Below are 20,339 nucleotides of genomic sequence, written 5' to 3'. Positions count from 1 at the left end.
ATAACACGAAGATGGCGGTTTCTGCCATTTCGTCGATTTCCAGCTGACAAAAACAGGTAGCAGATTCAGGATCCAACCCTGTCCCCCTAACTCATTTACAGTGTATGCTATCATTTGTGTAGCTGTGTGCTTTCCAGTCAGTTTTGGCTCCTGGCAACTGCCTGCATTTTTCAGGGCAACATTTTCAGAAATAGTTAGCCCTTGCCTCCTTCCTAGGGCTGAGAGACAATAACTGGCCCAAACTCAACCAGCTGGCTTTGTGCTTTAGGCTGGACTAGAACTCACAGTCTCCCGGTTTCTAGCCTGCCTTGCCCTGGCTTTCTTTACAATCATTTAGCACCTTGTAAATAATGAGCTATTACTGTCCCTAAGAGAACAATTAAGTACTTCCATCTTCTTCAATGTCAGAAGCAAAGGCAGTGTTGAATTCAGAGAAAATGGTTCTTTCCTTGGTGCTTATCTTATAACCCAGGAATGACAGCTCAAGAATTCAAACTGAAAAAGCAGGCTAAATAATAAGATCATTACCAAATAGACTGAACTGCCGGCCCTCATACTTAATACTAAGCAATTAAGTATGAGTTTCAGAAAAGTATTGTCAAAGAGTAGATAAGACAAAAATCTCCACATTTGCATTGATTTAATGACCAGCATTAATTGCATCTTTTGCCAAAGATGTTATCTGAGGGAAAAAAACATATTGTTCCCTAGGCTACCCCCAGGTGTTCAGCTCTTTACATACTTCCTCATTAACACCAGCAAACAAAAACAAATCTCCAACACATCTGGTAAAAGTGAAGATGTGGCTGTCATCTTCATACCTGGCAAAGTTGAGGGGGAGGGGATTATTCCAGGATTACACCAGCAGTCAAGAGTTTTCAAAAGCAAGAGTGGTGGCCAAAGCAGAATAAATTTTGGTTTTTTTCCTTAGTGCTTGATATATTAATAAGCAGATTGTTTCCACACACTATCAGCATGACAAAGGTGTTCATTATCTTTAGAATGAGAAATTAAACTTTTTTTTTTCAGTCAAATACTGTAGACTGTTTAGATCGGTGCTTTTCAAATTTGGCAACTTAAATGTGTGGACTTCAAGAATTCCCCAGCCAGCATTCTGGAAGTTGAAGTCCACACATCTTTTCAAAACACTGGTTTAGAGTCTACTTAAAACCCAATATAATGAGTCTGGGATGAAAAGCTAATTCCTAATACCCTTTTACTCTTTTGGAGGTAAATTTAGTTCACAAATAATGAATGTTGTTCATTGTTTTATATTCCGAACTGCTTAGACCAACATTTCCAAATGTTTTCATCCATGTGTTATTTCAGACTTTTTTTTTAAATAGAACATCAATTTGATTGTTCTTCACCCAGTTTGCTGTTAATTGTGTTCTCTGAATATACTTCCAAATCCTCAAGAGCTTTCTTATAAATATCCTTGTGCATTAGAAACTGAAACTCTGTAAATAGCTAAAGGGAGAAAAAATGGGATATAATTCAGAAAAGGGTTTTTAAGCAACTCTCCCTACTGAAGAAAAAGGCAGGCTTAAGACTCACTCTTCAGTTACTGTTTTGAGCAGCATCCAGTCACATCCCGAATGTCAGCTGAGAGGCCGTGAAAAGAAGTTGTCTAAGTGTCACTCTCTTGGCCAGATAACAATACCCTGCAGGAGATGCAGGGCAGGATGAAGTTTGCTGTGTACAAAGTCCTTTTGGTTTCTCCAAAAAGCCCAGAAATAATGCAAAATCCTGCATAGGTTGTGTGGCTGATACAGTTATTTTTGCACTATCCTAATCAATGGAAAGTAGGAAGCAATGGTCACTGACCCAAACCATTTATGTTGCCAACAACAAAAGGCAGGGCAATGAATGTGACAGTTGTTCTACTAGGCAGATCCCAGATGGGGTGTACATTGTTCTAAAAGGTACAAATGCTCACTTTTCTATAAACATGCTGAAGCACGGGCAATGTACAGTAATCATTAGGAACAGGGCCTTACAGACTTCTTAAAATGGGAATAACCTGAGGATTTTTCACCTTATTCCTAACGTTTTGGCCATTCTATTACTCACTTCTACCCAATTTTTCTCTCTCTCCATATATTTTCCTTAAGCGTTCATCCCAGTGTCAGATTCTTCACTGTGAACATTGTCAACTTTCTGGACTGTGCATTAGTTAATTTTACCAAAGTGCATTTTTCCAAAGAATAGTCACAAGTGAGAAAACAGCAATGTAGCCCTAAATCAAGGGCAGCTCTACCATTAAACAAAATGAAGTGTTACAGCTGCTTTAGGCAGTGGAGTGGGACAGGTGCTAAATTAGGATCATACCCCCAGCAGCTGCTCTTCTAATCCATTTTTTATCTATTTATTATCATATTTATGTGCCACCCATCTCACAGAAACATGACTCTCAGCAGTGTACAATAAAACCATAAAAAACGTAAGTATTACAAATAGAGTATTACTAAAATACTTTAAAATTAAAACATAATTATAAAAAAACTAAAAAGTATAGGGAGAGCATAGATATTACACACAATGTAGCCACCTCAATAAATCCCCACTTCTGTGTGACACCCCCACCCCACCCCAAGCCTGTTGAGATTACCAAGTTTAATGTAATTCCGGAAGGACATCAGGGAGGGGACCAGGCTCATGGGGGGGGGGGGGGGGGGATGATGTTCCACAGGGCAGAAAATCCCCATCTCCTGGGTCCCACCAAATGTAGTTCCTTAGCAGGCCTCTTCTGCCAAACCTGATAGGGGTGAAAGTAATCAGGGAGAGATGATCCCTCAGGTAACCTGGCCCCATGCCATGAAGGGCTTTAAAGGCCAAAACCAGCATCTTGAATTGGACCCAGAAGCAAACTGGCAGACAATGCAGCTCATGGAGCAGAGGTGTAATGTGTGCTGTTCTAGGGACACACACAACTGCCCACACTGCTGCATTTTGCCCCAGGTGAAGCTTCTGTATACTCTTCAAGGGCAGCCCTATGTAGAGTGCTTTATAGTAGTCCACCCGGGAGGTGACCAGGGCATGAGTGACCAGAGCCTCCTGGTCCAGGAACAGGCACAACTGTCATACAACTTGAAGCTGTACAAAGGCCCTCCTAGCCTAGACAGCTACCTGCTCTTCGAGCAGGAGTCGCAAGCCCCAGAGGATCCCCAAGTTGTGTATCAGGTCTGTCTGGGGCAGTGCATTCAGTACCAAAGGTAGTATAGTCCCAAAACCCAGAGCTACTCAGTCTTACCAGGGTTCAGTTGAAGCCTGTTGTTCCCATCAAGATCCCCACAGCCTCCATGCACCAGGTTGGACATCAACAGCATTGCTTAGGTCACCAGGGGCATAGATGATAACCTCACCCCATGGTGACGGCCGAGCTCACCCAGCGGCTTCATGTAGATATTGAATAGGACTGCAGAGAGCACTGAACCCTGTGGCATCCCACAAAGTAGGGGCCAAGGAAGAGATCTTTACCCCCAGTCACCACCGACTGGTATTGACCCCAGAGAAAGGAGGAGAACCAGCACAGTACTATGCCACCCACCTCAATCCCTGGAGCCAGTCCAGAAGGATACTGTGGTTGATGGTATTGAAGGCCATGGAGAGGTCAAGAAAAGCAAGGATGGATGTACAACTCCCATCCAACTCCCACCAGAGATCATCCAAAAGCGTGACCAATGCTGTTTCCATCCCATACCCAGGCTTGAATCCTGACTGAAAGGGATCCAGTTAATCCTTTTCCTCCAGGGTCCTCTGAAGCTGCTGCATGACCACCTTCTCTATCACCTCCCCCGAAAAGGGGAGGTTAGATACTGGATGAAAAGTGTCCAGTATAGTGGAGTCCAGTGATGGTTTCTTGAGGAGGGGGCAAACCAGTACCTCCTCAAGAGATAGAGGAGCAACCCCTTCACCTAAGGAGGAATTCACCACCACCAGAACCCACTCGCACGACATCCCTGGGGCAGCTTTAATTAACCAGGAGTGGCATGGATCTAAAGAGCAGGTGGCTGAGCTCACAGTCATAAGGACCCTGCCCACTTCATCAGGCCCAACAGGTTCAAACTGTTCCCAGTTAACAGGGCAAGACTCCTTGGGACCTGAAACAAGGCTGGCATCCAGCTGAGAATGAATTTGAGCAACTTTACTTGGCAGGTGCTTAGCAAATTCTTCCACACAGCCCTGCAGAGGAATCTCCACACCCCCTCTACCCAAGATCACCCAAAGCAGGGCTGTGGGACAACTTTCTGTGGACACAGCAAGGGTGGAGAAGTATTGTCACTTTGACACCCTTACTGCCACGAGGTAGGCCTTAATAGCAGCATGAACCCATGTTCAGTTGAGTTTGTTCCTCATTGTGCACCAGTGATGCTCTAGCCATCTCTTCTCCTGTTTCATCTCCCTCAGTTCCTCCCTAAACCACAGAGAATGATGGGATCCACAAGAGGGGAGAGGTTGCATAGGCACGATCTAATCCTTGGCAGCCCTCCTGTTCCAGGCAGCAACCAAAGCCTTAGATGGACCATGCAGCAGACCAGCAGGAACAACCCCCAGCTCCCTCTGAAACCCATCTGGGTCCTTTAGTGGCTGAGGGTAGACTGATCTAATAGGTCTTGCCTCCCTGCAGTGGATGCCAGCTCCCCTACTGATCCACCATCCTGAGCAGCTACTTCATCATGTAGTAACATCATGTGTTACTTTGAGAATCATTTCATTTGTATATTTGAGGAGAAGGAGAAGGAGAACTGCAGCAGCAGCAACATAGGCCACAGAGGGCAACAGAGGAAAGTGGATCCTCTTCCTAGATGGAAGCCAATCCTAGTGAACTTAATGAGGCTTGCTTTTGATTTAATATGCACAAAATTACCCTAGAGCAGTACTATCCTAATGGGACACAACAGGGAGAATCTACGGCAGAGGAATAACCAAATCCAAAGCTTTTGTCTTGCTTATTGGCTGCTGTTTTTTACTATTTTCCTTCCAATTGGATGATGTACTCTACAACCATCCAAGGATTTGGGGTGGCGAGGGGAGAAGGAAAGTGGATTCCAAACCATTCCAGTGCTATCAAAATTCCTCTTTTTCTGTACTGCTGGAGGTACAGAAGCAATGGCAGTAATGTTTTCCAGCAATGTATCTACAGAGAAGGTCTGTATAAATCCTATAGCCTTTGAGATACTCTCTCAGGGATCACAGGATAGGAGCATTTATTTTGCTAAATAACTTCCAGATGCACAACAGTTCTCAGGGATGTTCACATTTTCAGTTTTTCAGTGACAGAAAATCCACGTTTCAGTACTAGACAGTTCCTTCAAAACTGGCCTCTAAACTTTATTTTTTAAACAGACAACTGAATTTTTTCCAAGCTAGGTATTAACACAGTCATCAACTTCTAAAATAAAGAGTTATTTTCTTTCAAGTTGTTTCTATATTTGGTGGCAATAGTCTTTAGGTGTATTTGTAAGATAAAGGCATCCCTTTGTAAGCATTTTTCTATCCATAATTCACTGGAAAACCGGAACCCTTAAGTACATTCCAGTGAATTAAAAACACTACTTATTTATCATTATTCCTTGGACCAGAAATGTGTTATTTGATGCCAATTTGGTGCCAACTTAGTTATGCATTTAATTATCTGGAGAAAGAATCCCTCCTTATAATCACCACAATTAAGTAATTTAAACATTGGTTTGAGCAGTTGATAACTCTGTGCTAAAAAGAGGATTATTATAGTGTTACTAACTAAATCTAATCTCACCAGTAACTACAGGATAATACAACTAGTAATTATCATGGGTAGCTTTGAAACTGAATTAGCATACATGAAAAATACAGGATTAAGTTCCTTAAAAGTAGAGGGAAATATGTTTTTTTTTAAAAAAAGATTAATACTTTAGCTAGAATCTTAGGATGCATTGGAACTGATCAAATGTATTAAAAGCAACATTTCATCCAAAACTAACATGGTACCTACCAGTTTCATTATAGCTTTCTCTGTATAAATCAAATTGCAATAAGCAAGGATACATTGGGAATATTTTAGCAGAATCTGTATCCTCCAGAATTCCCTGTTATTTTAGCTATTATGGCTTCCTCACATCTGGAAATAACCAGGTAGGGGAGGACTAGGCTACACTATCTTTCTATGGAAATACCATTGTTTCTGTCATGGGGGGCTTGGGCTCAGAGTCCATGGGGGGTTCAGGCTCAGAGTCAAGAGTCAGATGGGGACGGGCGGCCAGCCTCTGATGTAGAGTTGGAGGGCGAGCAGACAGGTCTAGATGAATGGTCGGGCACCTGAGTAGTCAGAGGAAGTGGGGCTGGTCAGCAAGCAGCAGGCACAGGCGCCGCTGATGAGTGAGGACGAAGGCTTCGGCTGCCGCCCCCTCCCAGTGCTCGAGAAAGGAGAGCAGAAAGCAGGGAGGAACAGCAGAGGTTGGCAAGGCCACGCAGAAGAAAGTAGCCCCACCCTCCTAAATAAGCTCCACCGAGTCTGCTTCTATAAAAAGGGCCCCGCAAGCCCAGACCGGTCATGGGAGACAACCGTCTGCTCAGGACCACAACTGGGGGGGGGGGGCAAGCGGGGCATGTGCCCTGGGCGCCATGCTGGGGGGGGCACCAAAATGAGCACTGGGGAGGGCGCCAAAATGAGCACTGGGGGGGCGCCAAAATGGGTGCGGAATCCATGTTTGCCCTGGGTGACATAGACCCTAGTTGTGGGCCTGCGTCTGCTTACCAGACTCCATGTTCCTTGACTCCTGATCGGAAACCTCATGATCCAACTTTTGACTCTTGGACTCGCTTGACTAATCTTGTTTTAAATGTGAAACTCCCTTAAGGCAAGCTCACAGGACTTTTGGGGCTTGTTTCTATAGAGTGTGTGCATTTGTGCTCTCACTTCTTTGCCACCTGCTCATTACCTCACAAATTTATCTCACCAGTTTCTCAGTAAAGTTTTACAACCGCCTCCCTGGTGTATTGTGTATGATTGGGCTGGGACAGGACGGTTTCTAAGCATTCAGGTTCTGAACACCATCCCTCAGCTCAGGAGTAATATATTCATCAGACAGTTCAGTTATTTGCATATATACAAAAACAAAGAAGTCACCAGCAGGCCATTGATAAATAAATGACCATCTCTATTAGAAAACATTTAAGAGACTCAGAATGTGGCAATACCTGCTAGATTTTGTCTGAGCCTGGAAGCTAAGCAGAGTCTGACTTTGTTGGTATTTGAATGAGAATCCTCCAGAGAATACCAGGCTCTTGGATATACTGGGAAGTTGGAAAACATCCTGGGAAAGGCCAATGACAAATCACTGTGAACAAGGAAACTGCATGGCTGTGTCCATGTACAGTGTTCACCAGGGACAAACTCAACTCTTCAGAACAACAGAGGAAGACATATCTTTAATTACTGCCCATGTGGAGTTAATTAAGAAGGTTGATAATGATACAGACCAAGTTTATGAGAGAGAATGTCCCCCTCTCCTCTGGATGATCTCCTGCACTGCTCCAACAAAATAAAATCTGGAATACTGGAACGGCACATACTGGGATGGGAAGAAATAATTTGGATCATAAATGTAATTTCATTTAAGGAAGTTCATGGAAGAAATACGATCAGTTTTCCTCCCACCTTGGAAGTCACTCTGTATCCCTCCCCTTTCATTCAAGAAGGCCTTTCCTTCCTGAGCTTTAAGTCACTATTGGAAAGCTGATCCACTGAAATCAATGGAATTTTAGTATTCAATCTTGGATTCCTTTTGGAAATCAAAAGAAGATTCTGATGGGTACAATGACTTCTTCAGTTGGAGGAAGCTCAATACAAAAAGATCCAGCCTTTTCCTTCTCCAGTACAGACAGTAAAAACAGATATGACCATTAGTTCTCTTTATTTTCTGAGCCCCTCATGAGATGGATGAGAAGAACAAGAAGTCTTCCCACTCCCCACTATAAGGAGAGGGCAAGTGAGTAATCAAGATAGAGGCAGCAGTTTTGTAGTTCAAACATATTGTTCTCAGGATCCATTCCAGGCATTCAACAGGTCCCAAGCAGCTTAACTCCAGGCACACTGCCACTGTGCTTTTGGACAAAAATCTAGGAAAGGCTATATTATTATTTTAAGGGATGCAATTCCAGCCCATGGAAAAGCTACTAGATTACTTCCTACATTTAGCTCATCCAATTCTAAAATCGAAGATTGATGTAGAATGTAAGAAAGAAAAGAAAAAAGGTCTAGTTTTAATCCAGTCTATTGCAGCTCTTCCATAAAAATGTAATTGCCTATTTAATTCAAGAGGACAGCAGCACAATAGAAGTGCATTCATTTTAATAGTCACAAACCCACTTTCATCCTGATCAAGGAAAGGGTATGCCTGCAGCAAACAGATCACTGCATTGTACTGTTCAATGATATGACATACATGTTCATCTTGTGTGCACCGACAAGTCAGCTTGTTTAAAGTTCTGTATGGAATATATTACAGACTTAAATGCAGAAAAAAGAACAACGGCACTACAAACAAAGGTTTTAAATCTTTTTATGTTAATGTTTGGCTTTAGCTTATCAGCAAATTGAACAAATAGTAAGATTCTTGGTTCTTTCCATTCATTCCTCTGCCCTGTCTTTACTGTTGCTATCACCACTTTCAGCTATAAAATAAATAAAATAAACTGGGCATCCAGGAACCTGAGACAGGAGAAGGTATGAACTTCCAGGTGATCAGAGAGTGAAAAGAATTTTATGATACTTTGCTAGTATGGTACATATGGTACAGTATGTTTAAGCAGTGCTGATTGCACTGTGTTCCTAGCACTGTGAGTTCTACTCTATATTATATGTCTTTAATCTTCACTGAGAACTATACTAACTTCAAAGTTTTCCATTTTAAAGACACACACACACACACAGTGTATATATACATATACATAGGCCAATCAGCCAGACATTGTGGTAGTAGGCAAGGACCAGAAGACAGCGGTGGTGATAGATGTAGCTGTGCCAAGTGACAGCAACATCAGGAAGAAGGAGTATGAGAAGCTGGAGAAGTACCAGGGCCTGAAGGAGGAACTAGAGAGGATGTAGAAAGTGAAGGCCAAAGTGATCCAGTGGTGGTAGGGGCACTCGGGGCTGTGGCTCCTAAGCTGGGAGAGTGGCTCCAACACATCCCAGGAGCAACATCAGAGTTCTCTGTCCAGAAGAGTGCAATGCTAGGAACAGCCAAGATCCTGCACAGGTCCTGGGAGAGGACCTGAGTTTAGGGAGATACTTTTCACTCATAGGGGTGAGAAGGGAATTTTTATTTATTTATTTATTTATTTGGAAAAGCAGACTGTTTGATCCTTTAAGAATCTATTGCTTAAACATTGATTTAGTTTCTTAGAAGGTCTTCCAGTCAGAATAAACCATCTAACCACCCAAGCTACATCTATCAGAAGCAAGTACAAAAACTCTTTATCTCTTTAAGTTTTCCTGCATTATGGTAAAGTATCTTCTAAAATAAGGAGTCTTTCAGATGTATTGGAATATATTTCTCATACCTCAGCCATCTGACAGATCTGGAGAATGCCAGGTGGTAAACATTGTCATAACACAATATTAAACTATCTCCCTAGGTTTTCCTACATGTTAAACCTACCATACCACATTGTCTCACTACTTCTAATAATAGATTATCTTTCCTCTACCAAACATTTCCTTCCCAAATGGTAAAGTCAGGTCTCCTTCAATCACCCTGACTTCTGGTGACATCATAAATACCTCTGTGCAAAAGTTGTTTGCCATTTCAGGATGATTCTTTTACTCCCTGATCTAATCTACAACACCAGTGTTCCTTGGTGATCTTCTCCCCAAGTACTCATTAGGCCAGACCCTGCTTAGATTCTAGATCCAGTCAGTTAGGACGATATTTCTCAACCTCAGCTACTGTAAGATGCTGACTGGGAATTCTGGGAGTAAGTCCACATACCTTAAAGTAACTGAGGTTGAGAAACACTGGGTTAGGGGTTACTACCTGTTGTTCGGTTGGTATCAGCTGGAACATCTGTAAAAAATTTTTGTTATCATTGAACTTACTGTATGATTCTGACTATAAGGCTATACATCTGGCTATACATCTTGCCAATAATTTCTGGAATCATTCTTTACAGCATTTACTGTGTGCAATTTAGGAAATTTTTTGGATGCTACCCATCAACTTTCTTCTTCATGCCTTATTACAAAACTTAATTTAAAATCTGGCAAATTGGCAACATTTGCAGAATGCCATGCAGGATGCCAATTATCTCAACATCTGTGATAGATAATGGTCAGGTCATTCTTCCATTCTTCCTGGCTCTCTGCTTGACATCTTTATCCTAAAGGAAGGGACCCTGCTAGAATTTGAGTTCACAGTACATATTTTGAACTACTAAGGTTATTTTCCTGCATGCTACATTACTCAAAGCATGTAGCATAAATGAACAAAAGGAAGCAAAATCTAAATGTAACTATCTCATGCAGCAGTTACTGGGAGTTAGCAGTCAGGTCCCTATTCCAGTGCACAAACAAAAACCCTCATATATTTGGGGGTTCAGCACATTCCAAAGAGAATCACTGTTGTTTACTCACCCTGCAAAACAGTTGAGAACCTTCTTCACATCCCTGGATCATGCCCCTCCCCAACCCAACTACTGCAAAATTGGTGGTAAGATTATAAATGCTTGCTCTACCATGGCTACAGAAATCACATTATACTGTACAAATGAAAAATAGAATAAAATTTAGTCTCAACAAAGCATTATTGCATACAATAATACAATGGTGTTATTTTAAAGAATAAGGTACAGTCACTAATCTTCCCTTTTCAATGTTTCTAGACATTTCCAAAGAAAGAGAATAATATATCCTACCTAATGAACTAAATTGGCCCAGATCTCCCAGCTTGACCTTTCCCCATTCATTTCATCTTGCTGATCTGCACCACAGACAAGCCAAATCTATTCATCATATTGTTAGGGGCAAATACCCTTGGACCTTCCTCCTGTGAGTAGCACCTATACCTTATCTAGAGTTCCACTGTACAGGTGAAGAAAAACATGGCAAGATTTTTTTTTCTTACCTTCTTTCTAGCCCAGGACCTATAACCCTGTTTCTCCTCCCAAACTTGGTGTAGCTTGATGACTAGGAAGTAAAGCCAAAATTTGTAGGCCATTATTCCCAGAATTTATCAAGTTGCTTTGCAAAAGAATAGAAGTAACGAATGGACTAGATCCTGGCTCTCCTCCAGGCTTCCCCATTTGATTCCAACTTCTTGGCAGCTCCTATTGCATTAATTACATCTTACCTCTAAGCATCTTTCACGACAAAGTTCACAGCAGGCCGAGATCAATTTATTATCATCCTTATAGAAATTCACCTCACATCAGGCTTCTCCCACAAGGCAGAATGCTAAAAACAGCCATACTTACAGTGATCCATCAAAGTACTTTATCATGTCAGCTTGCAAGAATTCAATTATCCAAATTCCCATACTGTGGTCAGAGTACTTCCCCTCTGCTAATACACATTTGACATCATAAGGAAATACGGGCAGAATATGCGAATGGGTTCACTGCGGTACTTGCTATCTGGCTAAAACATGTTTCATGTTTTTTTCTATTAAGGGAAGAGGGCACAACTCTTATTAGCTCTTTAAGTGCTAATACCCTGGGGATTTTTAAAAACTGGTCCTGTCAGTTGCTTCTTTATAATCAAGGACAAACCAACCTTGATTATCAAACCAAGTCTTTGTGTTACCATAATTTGTTCTGCAGAAAGGTGAGTTACATCTAATGTTACTCCACAGATTCTACCCAATCTTCTGAATGCAGAATGGGTTTCTTTTTCAAATTAATGTCCTTTATAAGAAATCATTCTTTCCTATCATGCAGAGCTCAGACATGAAGCTGTTCAAGCACTCTGCATTAATATTATGGATCCTGCAGAGGGGTTCAGCAGAAGCACTGTACAAAGGTCAAAATAAAGTCTAACTCAATGAAGCCATTAGTACAGAGTTAAAGTAAGGTGTAAAGGTAAAGGTAAAGGTTTCCCTTGACGTAAAGTCCAGTCGTGTCCGACTCTAGGGGGCGGTGCTCATCTCCGTTTCTAAGCCTTAGAGCCGGCGTTGTCCATAGACACTTCCGGGTCATGTGGCCAGCATGACGACACGGAACGCCGTTACCTTCCCGCTGAAGCGGTACCTATTGATCTACTCACATTTGCATGTTTTCGAACTGCTAGGTGAGCAGGAGCTGGGACTAGCAATGGGAGCTCACCCCGCCGTGCGGTTTCGAACCGCCGACCTTCCGATCGGCAGCTCAGCGGTTTAACCCGCAGCGCCACCGCGTCCCTCAAAGTAAGGTGTAGTGATGGTCTTATTTTCCAACATTTGTATTATTTTAATTGAACACTCTTTTAGACCTGTTCCTCCCAACTTCTACATCCCTTGATCCAAGGCACAATGCTATCATGAGTCTTCTTTTCACCCTTCTCACCCCAAAAAGTATATGCATATAAATATTTCATTCTGCTGGGGAACACACCTTCTTAGGGTAAGATGTCTTAGAGTCGAAAGCAGCTATTCTGTGAACAGCAGCAGCAACATAAGATGTTAGTTTAAAATAGATTAAACATAAGGTCTTGTAAGTAAATCTTCTTGGCAATATTACAAATATTCAGATATTTTTACCTAATGTATGCAGAATCAGCAGATTTTCTCATTAATTTGCTTTTGTTTAAGAACTCTTTGGTTAATGGATTCATTCTCATGGTTTTCATTAACAGAGAAAGGGTTGACTTGTTCTACAGCTGGCTGAATGCCAAGGGTCCTGTAATAAAATCAAACACTGATTGGTTATAACTTCTACTTAAGCACAGCTATGTAATGATATTGCATAAGATTTTTTTTAATGGTGAGGAAGAGTAACAGAATACACCAATTTTCCTCTGGACATAAAACTTCCTGTTTTTTATAGTAATTTTATTAAAGATTATTATTATTTTATTTGCAACAATAAAAACTAACACAAACTAAAAAGAAGAAGAAAGAAAAAGAAAAAATAGAAGGTGCAAAACAGAAAAAATAGAAAGAAAAATAGAAAAGAAAAAATAAGAATATAGTAAAAAATAAAAAAGAAATATATAAAGAAGTGACTACCCCCTTCATCACAACAAGTATAAACAATTTTAGTAACTTATGACCTTCTCTTAAAATACAACAAATGGTCTCTTCTTCCCATATCCCATCTCTTATCTATAAAAAAATCCACAAAGCCTTGTCATTTCAATCCTGGTGTCAGCAAAAGTCCATTAAGGATTACCAGAAATAAAATCATACCTATTTTAACCTTGATCAAATAAACCTACTTCATATTCCTTGTACATAAAACTTTCAATGTTCAGAAAATTTCTAAATCCAAAATCATCAGAGAATGGAAGCTTAATGGAATATATAAGGCAAAGTGTCTCTCTATTTGAAAGACACTACAACAAAAAAGTGTGAACCTTTCTGGTAATTTTATCAAGGAATTTTTATTAAATTCTTTATCAGAAAACTACCAATGGTACAGCAGAGTTAATCAAATTTCATCACAAAATTTCCCTTGAGAATATAATTGCCAAACTAGAAGCCTATCCACATGTTTTGAACAATGCAAGTGAAGACAGTTCTTTAAAAAAAGTAAAACTGTAATTACATTAATAGGAAAGGGCATATTACAGCAGTACACAGACTTTACAATGCTATGCCTCCTACAACAGAGAAAGATAAACATTTGATCTTTGCTGACATTGAATAAACATCAAGAGGTGGATGTAGATACAGGTAGTCCTTGACTTACAACCACAATTAGGACTGGAACTTCTGTTGCTAAGCAAGGTGTTGTTAAGTGAGTCACACCTGATTTTACAGCCTTTTTTGCTATGGTCGTTGAGCAAATCAATGCAGTCATTAAGCAAATCCTGCTTCCCCCATTGACTTTGCTTGTTGGAAGCTGGCTGGGAAGGTTGCAAATGACGATCACGTGATCCTGGAATGCTGCAGCTGTCTTAAGTGTGAAGCTGGTTGCCAAGTGCCTGAATTTTGATCATTTGACCATAGGGATGCCACAATGATCATAAGCATGAGGATCAGTCATAAATCACGTTTTTAAGCACCATCGTAACTTTGAATGGTCGCAAAACAAATGGTCATAACTTGAGGACTACCTGTATAGATATATAATTTGCTAGCTGTATTGAGTGGCATGTGTGCTTGCTCAGATCGGGATATAGGAATTGGCCCGGAATATGCTGAGAGTCAATTAAATTGGAAATTACCCACAGTAATTCTCCAACCACAATGACAAAGCGTGATCAAACTAACATTACTAAAGTGCCTTATAAACTCAGAGGGTTGTTTTTTTAAAAAATGTCTGTGTTCAAGTACATCAAGCAAAGAATATTCACTATATGTTTCACTAAGCTTACAAATGTATGGCTTTAGGAGCATTCTGTGAGTGCAAATGAATGAGCATTACAATCCAGAAGAGATTGCACGCAGTGCCATTATTTCGGCTACTTTTTAAAAGAAACTTACCCACTAGTTGCTCCTGGTGACTCAGAGTAGAGCTGTTCAGAGAGAAGGGCTAGCCCCCTGTCTGTTCTTTGCATGTCTTCATCAGATCCATTAGCACCGCCTGGTGCCCAATTTTCTTGACCAGCTGTTGGACTATCCTATCACTGAATGCCAAGAGAGCACCTCTGCTCCCATCTTCCCTTACGGAAAGAATCAAGTAATAATTACTTTTTTATTCCCCTTTGCTGCTAGTAGGCAGATGTTTCTAGGCACTCAGAAAAAGGCACTCAGAGTCTTTTTGCAACTATTCAGAAAGAGTGCTCTGTAAAAATTGAAATAAACAATTGATTTGGACCATGTATTACCCCCTTTTCATTGCATCAGAGGATTAATCAATGTTTTTAGGATAGCTGCTAGCTTTTTAGACTCAGTGAGCATCCAGGACTTAATTGCCAACAAGTCAGGAGCCAGGTAGAGGTCCTGTTTTGTAAATGCAGAACTCTTTCCTCCAATCACATTCCCAACCATTAGGCTCCACTTACCTAAAGAAGCTGAAAGTGCATGAAGGTGAAGAGGCCACCATGTTTACAGTTACTTCAAATGCTGTATGGCTGAGCCTTAGCAATTAAAAAAGGCTTTATAGGGATAACTTCTGGGCTTACTTTGCCATTCAGTTTTGGAAGTTTTGGAAGTGAAAATGCCTTTCCTAGACTCAGAAACCACAATCCCATAGCAGGAAAGAAGGGAGGCAAATATTTACTTTCCAAAGGAATAGTTTCAAACACAATGAATAATTAAATATATATAGTATATGACAATCTCATTCTATTTAACTCGTTGATTTATGGCATACAAATATATACATGTTATATATGCCTGCACAAATACAAGCATACAGAGAGAAGGAAATAGGGTACACACAGTCTACCATGAAATTTAGGAACCAGGTCTCCCAAATTTGTCTCCAGCAACCAGTTGCAGACTTGCTAACTGACCAACTTTCCATCTTTGGATACTTTGATGGTAGCTTGAAGAATAATATTTATTATTTTGAGTTCTCAGTTTCCCCTTTCTCCAAAGATCTGCAAAGGAACTCTTTTTTGCATAGGAACTCTTTTTTGCAACATTATGTTAATGTTGTGGGATTGAAGCTGATCAAAGCTTCAATCCCACAACATTAACATAATTCATTCCACTATTTTTACATGCTCCATTCATGCCTGCTGAAAGCAGCTGGTTTCATGATACCTTTTTCACCTGCTTTCAATATTCCAGTCTTGTTTTTGTCTGTTCCGAACAGGGAGCATAATACTTCACAATACAGAGCACTCCCAAATCCCACACCATTAACACTCAGGTTTCCACACAGACATGAGAAATGTGTGAAATGCACCACCGCTACCACCCTTCTCATTAGGAAATGGCTGACATTTTACAGAAAGAAGGAGAGGAAGAGATTTAAAAGCACACAGAGAAGAGCCTTTCAAGTAGACACGTGTAATTATCTTAGCACAGTAACCCTGTCTGCTCCATAAAGAAGTTAGTCAAGTGAATATTTTGGTCCAGAGAGAAAGCACAGTGAGTCACATGCATCTTTTCTGAAATCATCTGCATGATCTATTTCAAGGAAACAAATATCTTTGTGGGCAACTTTTCTGCTCCTTAGAGGACTGAGCTATTGGGGCCCAATTCCTATCACTTAGAAGAATTGCCCAAAGGAGTCAGAGAAAGAAAGAGGCAGTTGTCTCTCCTTTGACCAATTGTCCAAGGGAGTCAACAAGCAAACAGTGGTGTCCTCTGATCTTTGGTATGCAGGAAACATTCCCAGCCTAATTCTTTCTGGCCTGGTAACACAGAGAGGGAGAGCAAAACAAGGTGGCAATAGATTCTGCCTTCTTTGGTTTGTGGCTCTTTTACAAAGCTCAGGGGAGTTGCTACCATAGGGAGGAAAAGAGGGGTGGGAGTTCTTGGCAGAGAAGTCATCTTTTCTGATGGTGCTGGAGAAGGAGAGAGTCTCATTTAATGTTTCTTTGGCTGAGCTGCATGGCATCCTGGACAATAGACCAGTTAGTCACATTTTAGCTGATGGTTTCTGCAAACCTAGCCCATATGATTAGTTTATGAGTTAGAGCATCATGACAACTCAGAACCCCATATTAATTCAGTAAATTGTGTTTCAGTTAATCATTGTGTAAATATAGATGTTCCTCTTCTACTCCAATTCACTCCAGAATGCAGCAGCATGCAGTGCTGGGTGCATCTAGATTTGCCCATGTTACCCCTCTGTCACACAAGCTGCACTGGCTCCCAGTTTCCTTCTGGGTGCAATTCAAGGTGCTGGTTATCACCTTTAAAACCCTACATGGCACAGGACCAGGTTATTTGCAGGACCGCCTCTACATGAGAGTGCCTGCCTGTCCTACCAGATTAGATAGGGTATGCACACTTCAGGTCCCTTCCCTGAAATCTTGCCATCTAGTGGGACCGCAGAAGCTGCCCTATCTTGTGGAACACCCTCCCCCTGGTAAACCAGCAGGCCCCCACCCTCTTAGCCTCCCAGAAGGCCATCAAAACCTGGCTTTTTATGCAGGTGCCGAGGTAGAGTGAGGGTATCTGGGGTTGGTGATGGATTTTGGGTTTGGTTTCATGTTTTTATGGTTCTGTGGTTTTATTGTTGATGTGAGCTGCCCAGAGTTGTGCTTTAAGAAGGCCAGCCATACAGGTTTTTTTAAACAAACAAACAAACAAGTAGGTTGCTCTTCTTTCAAAATAAGAGCAACAGCATTCATGTCCTTTTCCAAATATTCCAGTTATAGCTTTTCAAGACCAGATAAAATTTGACAGTCAGTATCTTTATTTTATTTTTGTGCCAACCAAAATAAGATAAAAGGGTATGCAAGCTTTTGAAAACTTTAGAGTTCTTCATCTGACAGGATGTCCAATGATATTTATGTTGAGGTTTTCCTACTAACAGATTAAGCTGCTGTTGTACCTAGTCATTTTGGCCGGGTGAAAAGGTTGCAATTGATTGTCTCCTCTCACGTGCTTCATGCAAATCACCTGGGGGAGGAAACCTGCCCGGACTTGTTTCTTACTTCCTCTTTTTTCTCTGCCGGCAATGTAGGCAAGCAAGGCTTGCTCCAAAGGGAGCTAAGTCCTTTAAATATGTTTTTTGTTTTGCTTTCTGTAAATAAATTATTTTTATAGAAATGCTTGGTGTGTGACTTTTTTGACCTCTCCTGGGCTAAAGGCTTTCCCAGCATTCTGCCAACAGGTTATGTGCCCAGTGAGCAACGCAGTAAAACCCAGAGAGATCAGCTCCACACCTCATGCACAATTTAAAGGCAGGTAGCAAAGACCTGTGAAGATTTTCTTTGGAGCCACCTGGAGATTTTCCAGCAACTGCCGGTCTACAGGACAAAGAAGCCAGCTGAGGTGACTTGCAAAAGAAGGAAGAAGCCATGGCTACCTCCCAGCCCTCAGCGATGCCTCTGGAGCGCCTATCAGAGACCAACTATTTGAATTGGGCCCTGAAGATGGAGATGTATCTTCGCAGAGAGAATCTTTGGCTGCCAGTTGGTGAGCAAACCCCCCAAAATCCCAGTGCTGAATGGCTGAGACAGGATGAGCGGGCTAGAGCCACCATTATCTTGGGAGTTGAGGACAATCAGCTAGTCCATGTGCGAGGCATGCAGTCTGCAAAGCAACTTTGGAACGCTTTGAGAGACTTATATGTAAAGGCAACAGCAGGGAGTAAAGTTACTCTGCCGAAAAAGCTGTACAGAGCCTACCTTGCAGAAGGAGAAAGCCTTCCTGAGCACCTGCATTATATTCAGCAACTGTTTGTTGAGTTGCAGGAGAGAGGAATGGAATTTACACCTCTCACAAAATCCTATATCCTCCTGTCCTCACTAAATGCAATGTGGGACACGCTGATTTGTACCCTGGAGGCTATGCCTGAAGCAGACCTCACCCCATCGTATGTTACACAGCGCTTACTCGCTGAATGGGAGAAGAGAGAGGAAAGATCCCCCCCATCTCTTCTGGAAAGCTGCAATACCAGAAAATGAGGGAAAAGAAGGGAAAGGAACCTGAGGCCACAGCGCTAGCAAGCCAGCGATGCTTCACTTGTGGTTCAGCTGGACATTTGCAAAGAGACTCTGCCATGAGACCCAAGAGTAGAAAGACAGAGAAGAAGAACACAAGGGCAACACAGAAGAAGGCTCTTCAGACAACCCAAATTGCACAGGTTGCTGAGAAGGGTAATTCTGATGTATGGGTGTTAGATTCTGGGGCCAGTTGTCATTTATGTAATTGTAAAAGCTCTTTTGTGTCACTGTCTAAAACTGAAAGACAAAGTATCTTTGGCTGATGGGTCTGTGACCAAAATTATGGGACAAGGTGACTTGTATTTATCCTGCTTAGGAGAAACTGTAAAAGGTGTGTTGTATGTGCCAAATTTACAATCAAACCTTTTATCTGTGGCACAATTGGCTGCAACAGGGTATATCATAACATTTAAGAAAAATGGTTGTGAGATACGAAAAAACGGGAAATTGTGTGCTACTGGTATGTTAAAAGACTCCTTGTACATTGTGCAAAATGCAAGGAAGCCAAGCTGCAAGGCTGCAGTTGGCAACACTCCATATCATGACCAATGTGTACACCTGATGCACAGGAGATTTGGTCATGCTAATTTCAAGTATATAGCACAAATGCCACAGCTGTGTGCTGACCTAAAGATAAAACCCTGTGATAAATACTTAGACTGTGTAGTTTGCAAAGAATGCAAAACACTGAAAGCTCCTGTGAGTAAGCACAGTGACAGAGTTACAACTAGACCTTTGGAAATTGTACACTCTGACATTATTGGTCCTTTTGCTCCAAGTCTTGGACAAGCAAGGTATGCAATGACCATCATTGATGATTTCTCAAGATACACATTTATCTACATCTTAAAACATAAAGATGAGGCATTTGAGAAATTTAAAAGTTTTGTGACATGGGCAAATGGAAAATTCCCTAGGCCTGTATCTGCACTCCAATGTGATAGAGGAGGAGAATACCTTTCTCACAAATTCAGAAGGTTCCTAGTGGAAAAAGGGATAGAACAAATTCTTTCTAACCCGTACACCCCTCAGCAAAATGGTGTTGCTGAAAGAAAGCGCAGAACCTTGCAAAATGCGATGGAATGCATGTTAAAAGATTCACGATTATGTTTTAAGTTCTGGGGAGAGGCAATATCGACTGCCACTTATGTTCAGAACAGGTTGTATAACTATGATTCAGGACACTCCATTCCATTTGTTTTATGGTGTGAAACCAAAGGTAAGCCATCTTAGAGTGTTTGGTAGCACTGCATGGGTTCACATTCCAAAACAGCAGAGAAGGAAAGGAGGCCCCACAACAAAGAAAGCCATCTTTGTTGGCTATGAACAAAGCCAGAGGAGCTACAGGTTCATAATGGGAGAGAAATTAATAATTAGCAAAAGCGCTTCTTTTGCTGAACAAAACTGGGGGAGATTAAATTCTAGCTCTCCAGTTGAACTGACCACCACAAGAGAACAGCAAGGACTTGCTGATGGTGATCTTTTGCCTGATGAGGACATTAAACAAGAAAAGCAAACTGAAGATCTGTCTGATGAGATAGATGCTTCTCAGGAAAGTGATAGGAGTCAAAATTTAAGCCCTTTATTACCTCGCAGATCTCAGAGGAGTAATAAAGGCGTTCCTCCATCACGTTTTCAGGCTGAAACAGTA

The 20,339-nt window shown here is 41.4% G+C and overlaps 1 protein-coding gene across 1 annotated transcript; it reads right to left on the bottom strand.

Moving 5' to 3' along the window:
- Positions 1 to 1,350: 1,350 nt before the first annotated feature.
- On the bottom strand, positions 1,351 to 15,585 carry SAMD3 (sterile alpha motif domain containing 3). The gene is given in 9 exon segments (XM_063295094.1): positions 1,351 to 1,470; positions 6,159 to 6,300; positions 8,350 to 8,424; positions 11,452 to 11,641; positions 12,755 to 12,852; positions 13,762 to 13,774; positions 14,655 to 14,779; positions 15,501 to 15,567; positions 15,570 to 15,585. Coding segments are annotated over 9 exon segments (846 nt in total).
- Positions 15,586 to 20,339: the final 4,754 nt, after the last annotated feature.

This window comes from Candoia aspera, chromosome 1 (genome assembly GCF_035149785.1).
Source record: "Candoia aspera isolate rCanAsp1 chromosome 1, rCanAsp1.hap2, whole genome shotgun sequence".
Lineage (NCBI taxonomy): Eukaryota > Metazoa > Chordata > Lepidosauria > Squamata > Boidae > Candoia > Candoia aspera.
Note: the sequence above shows the minus strand (reverse complement) of the source record. Positions and strands in the feature narration are given on the sequence as shown.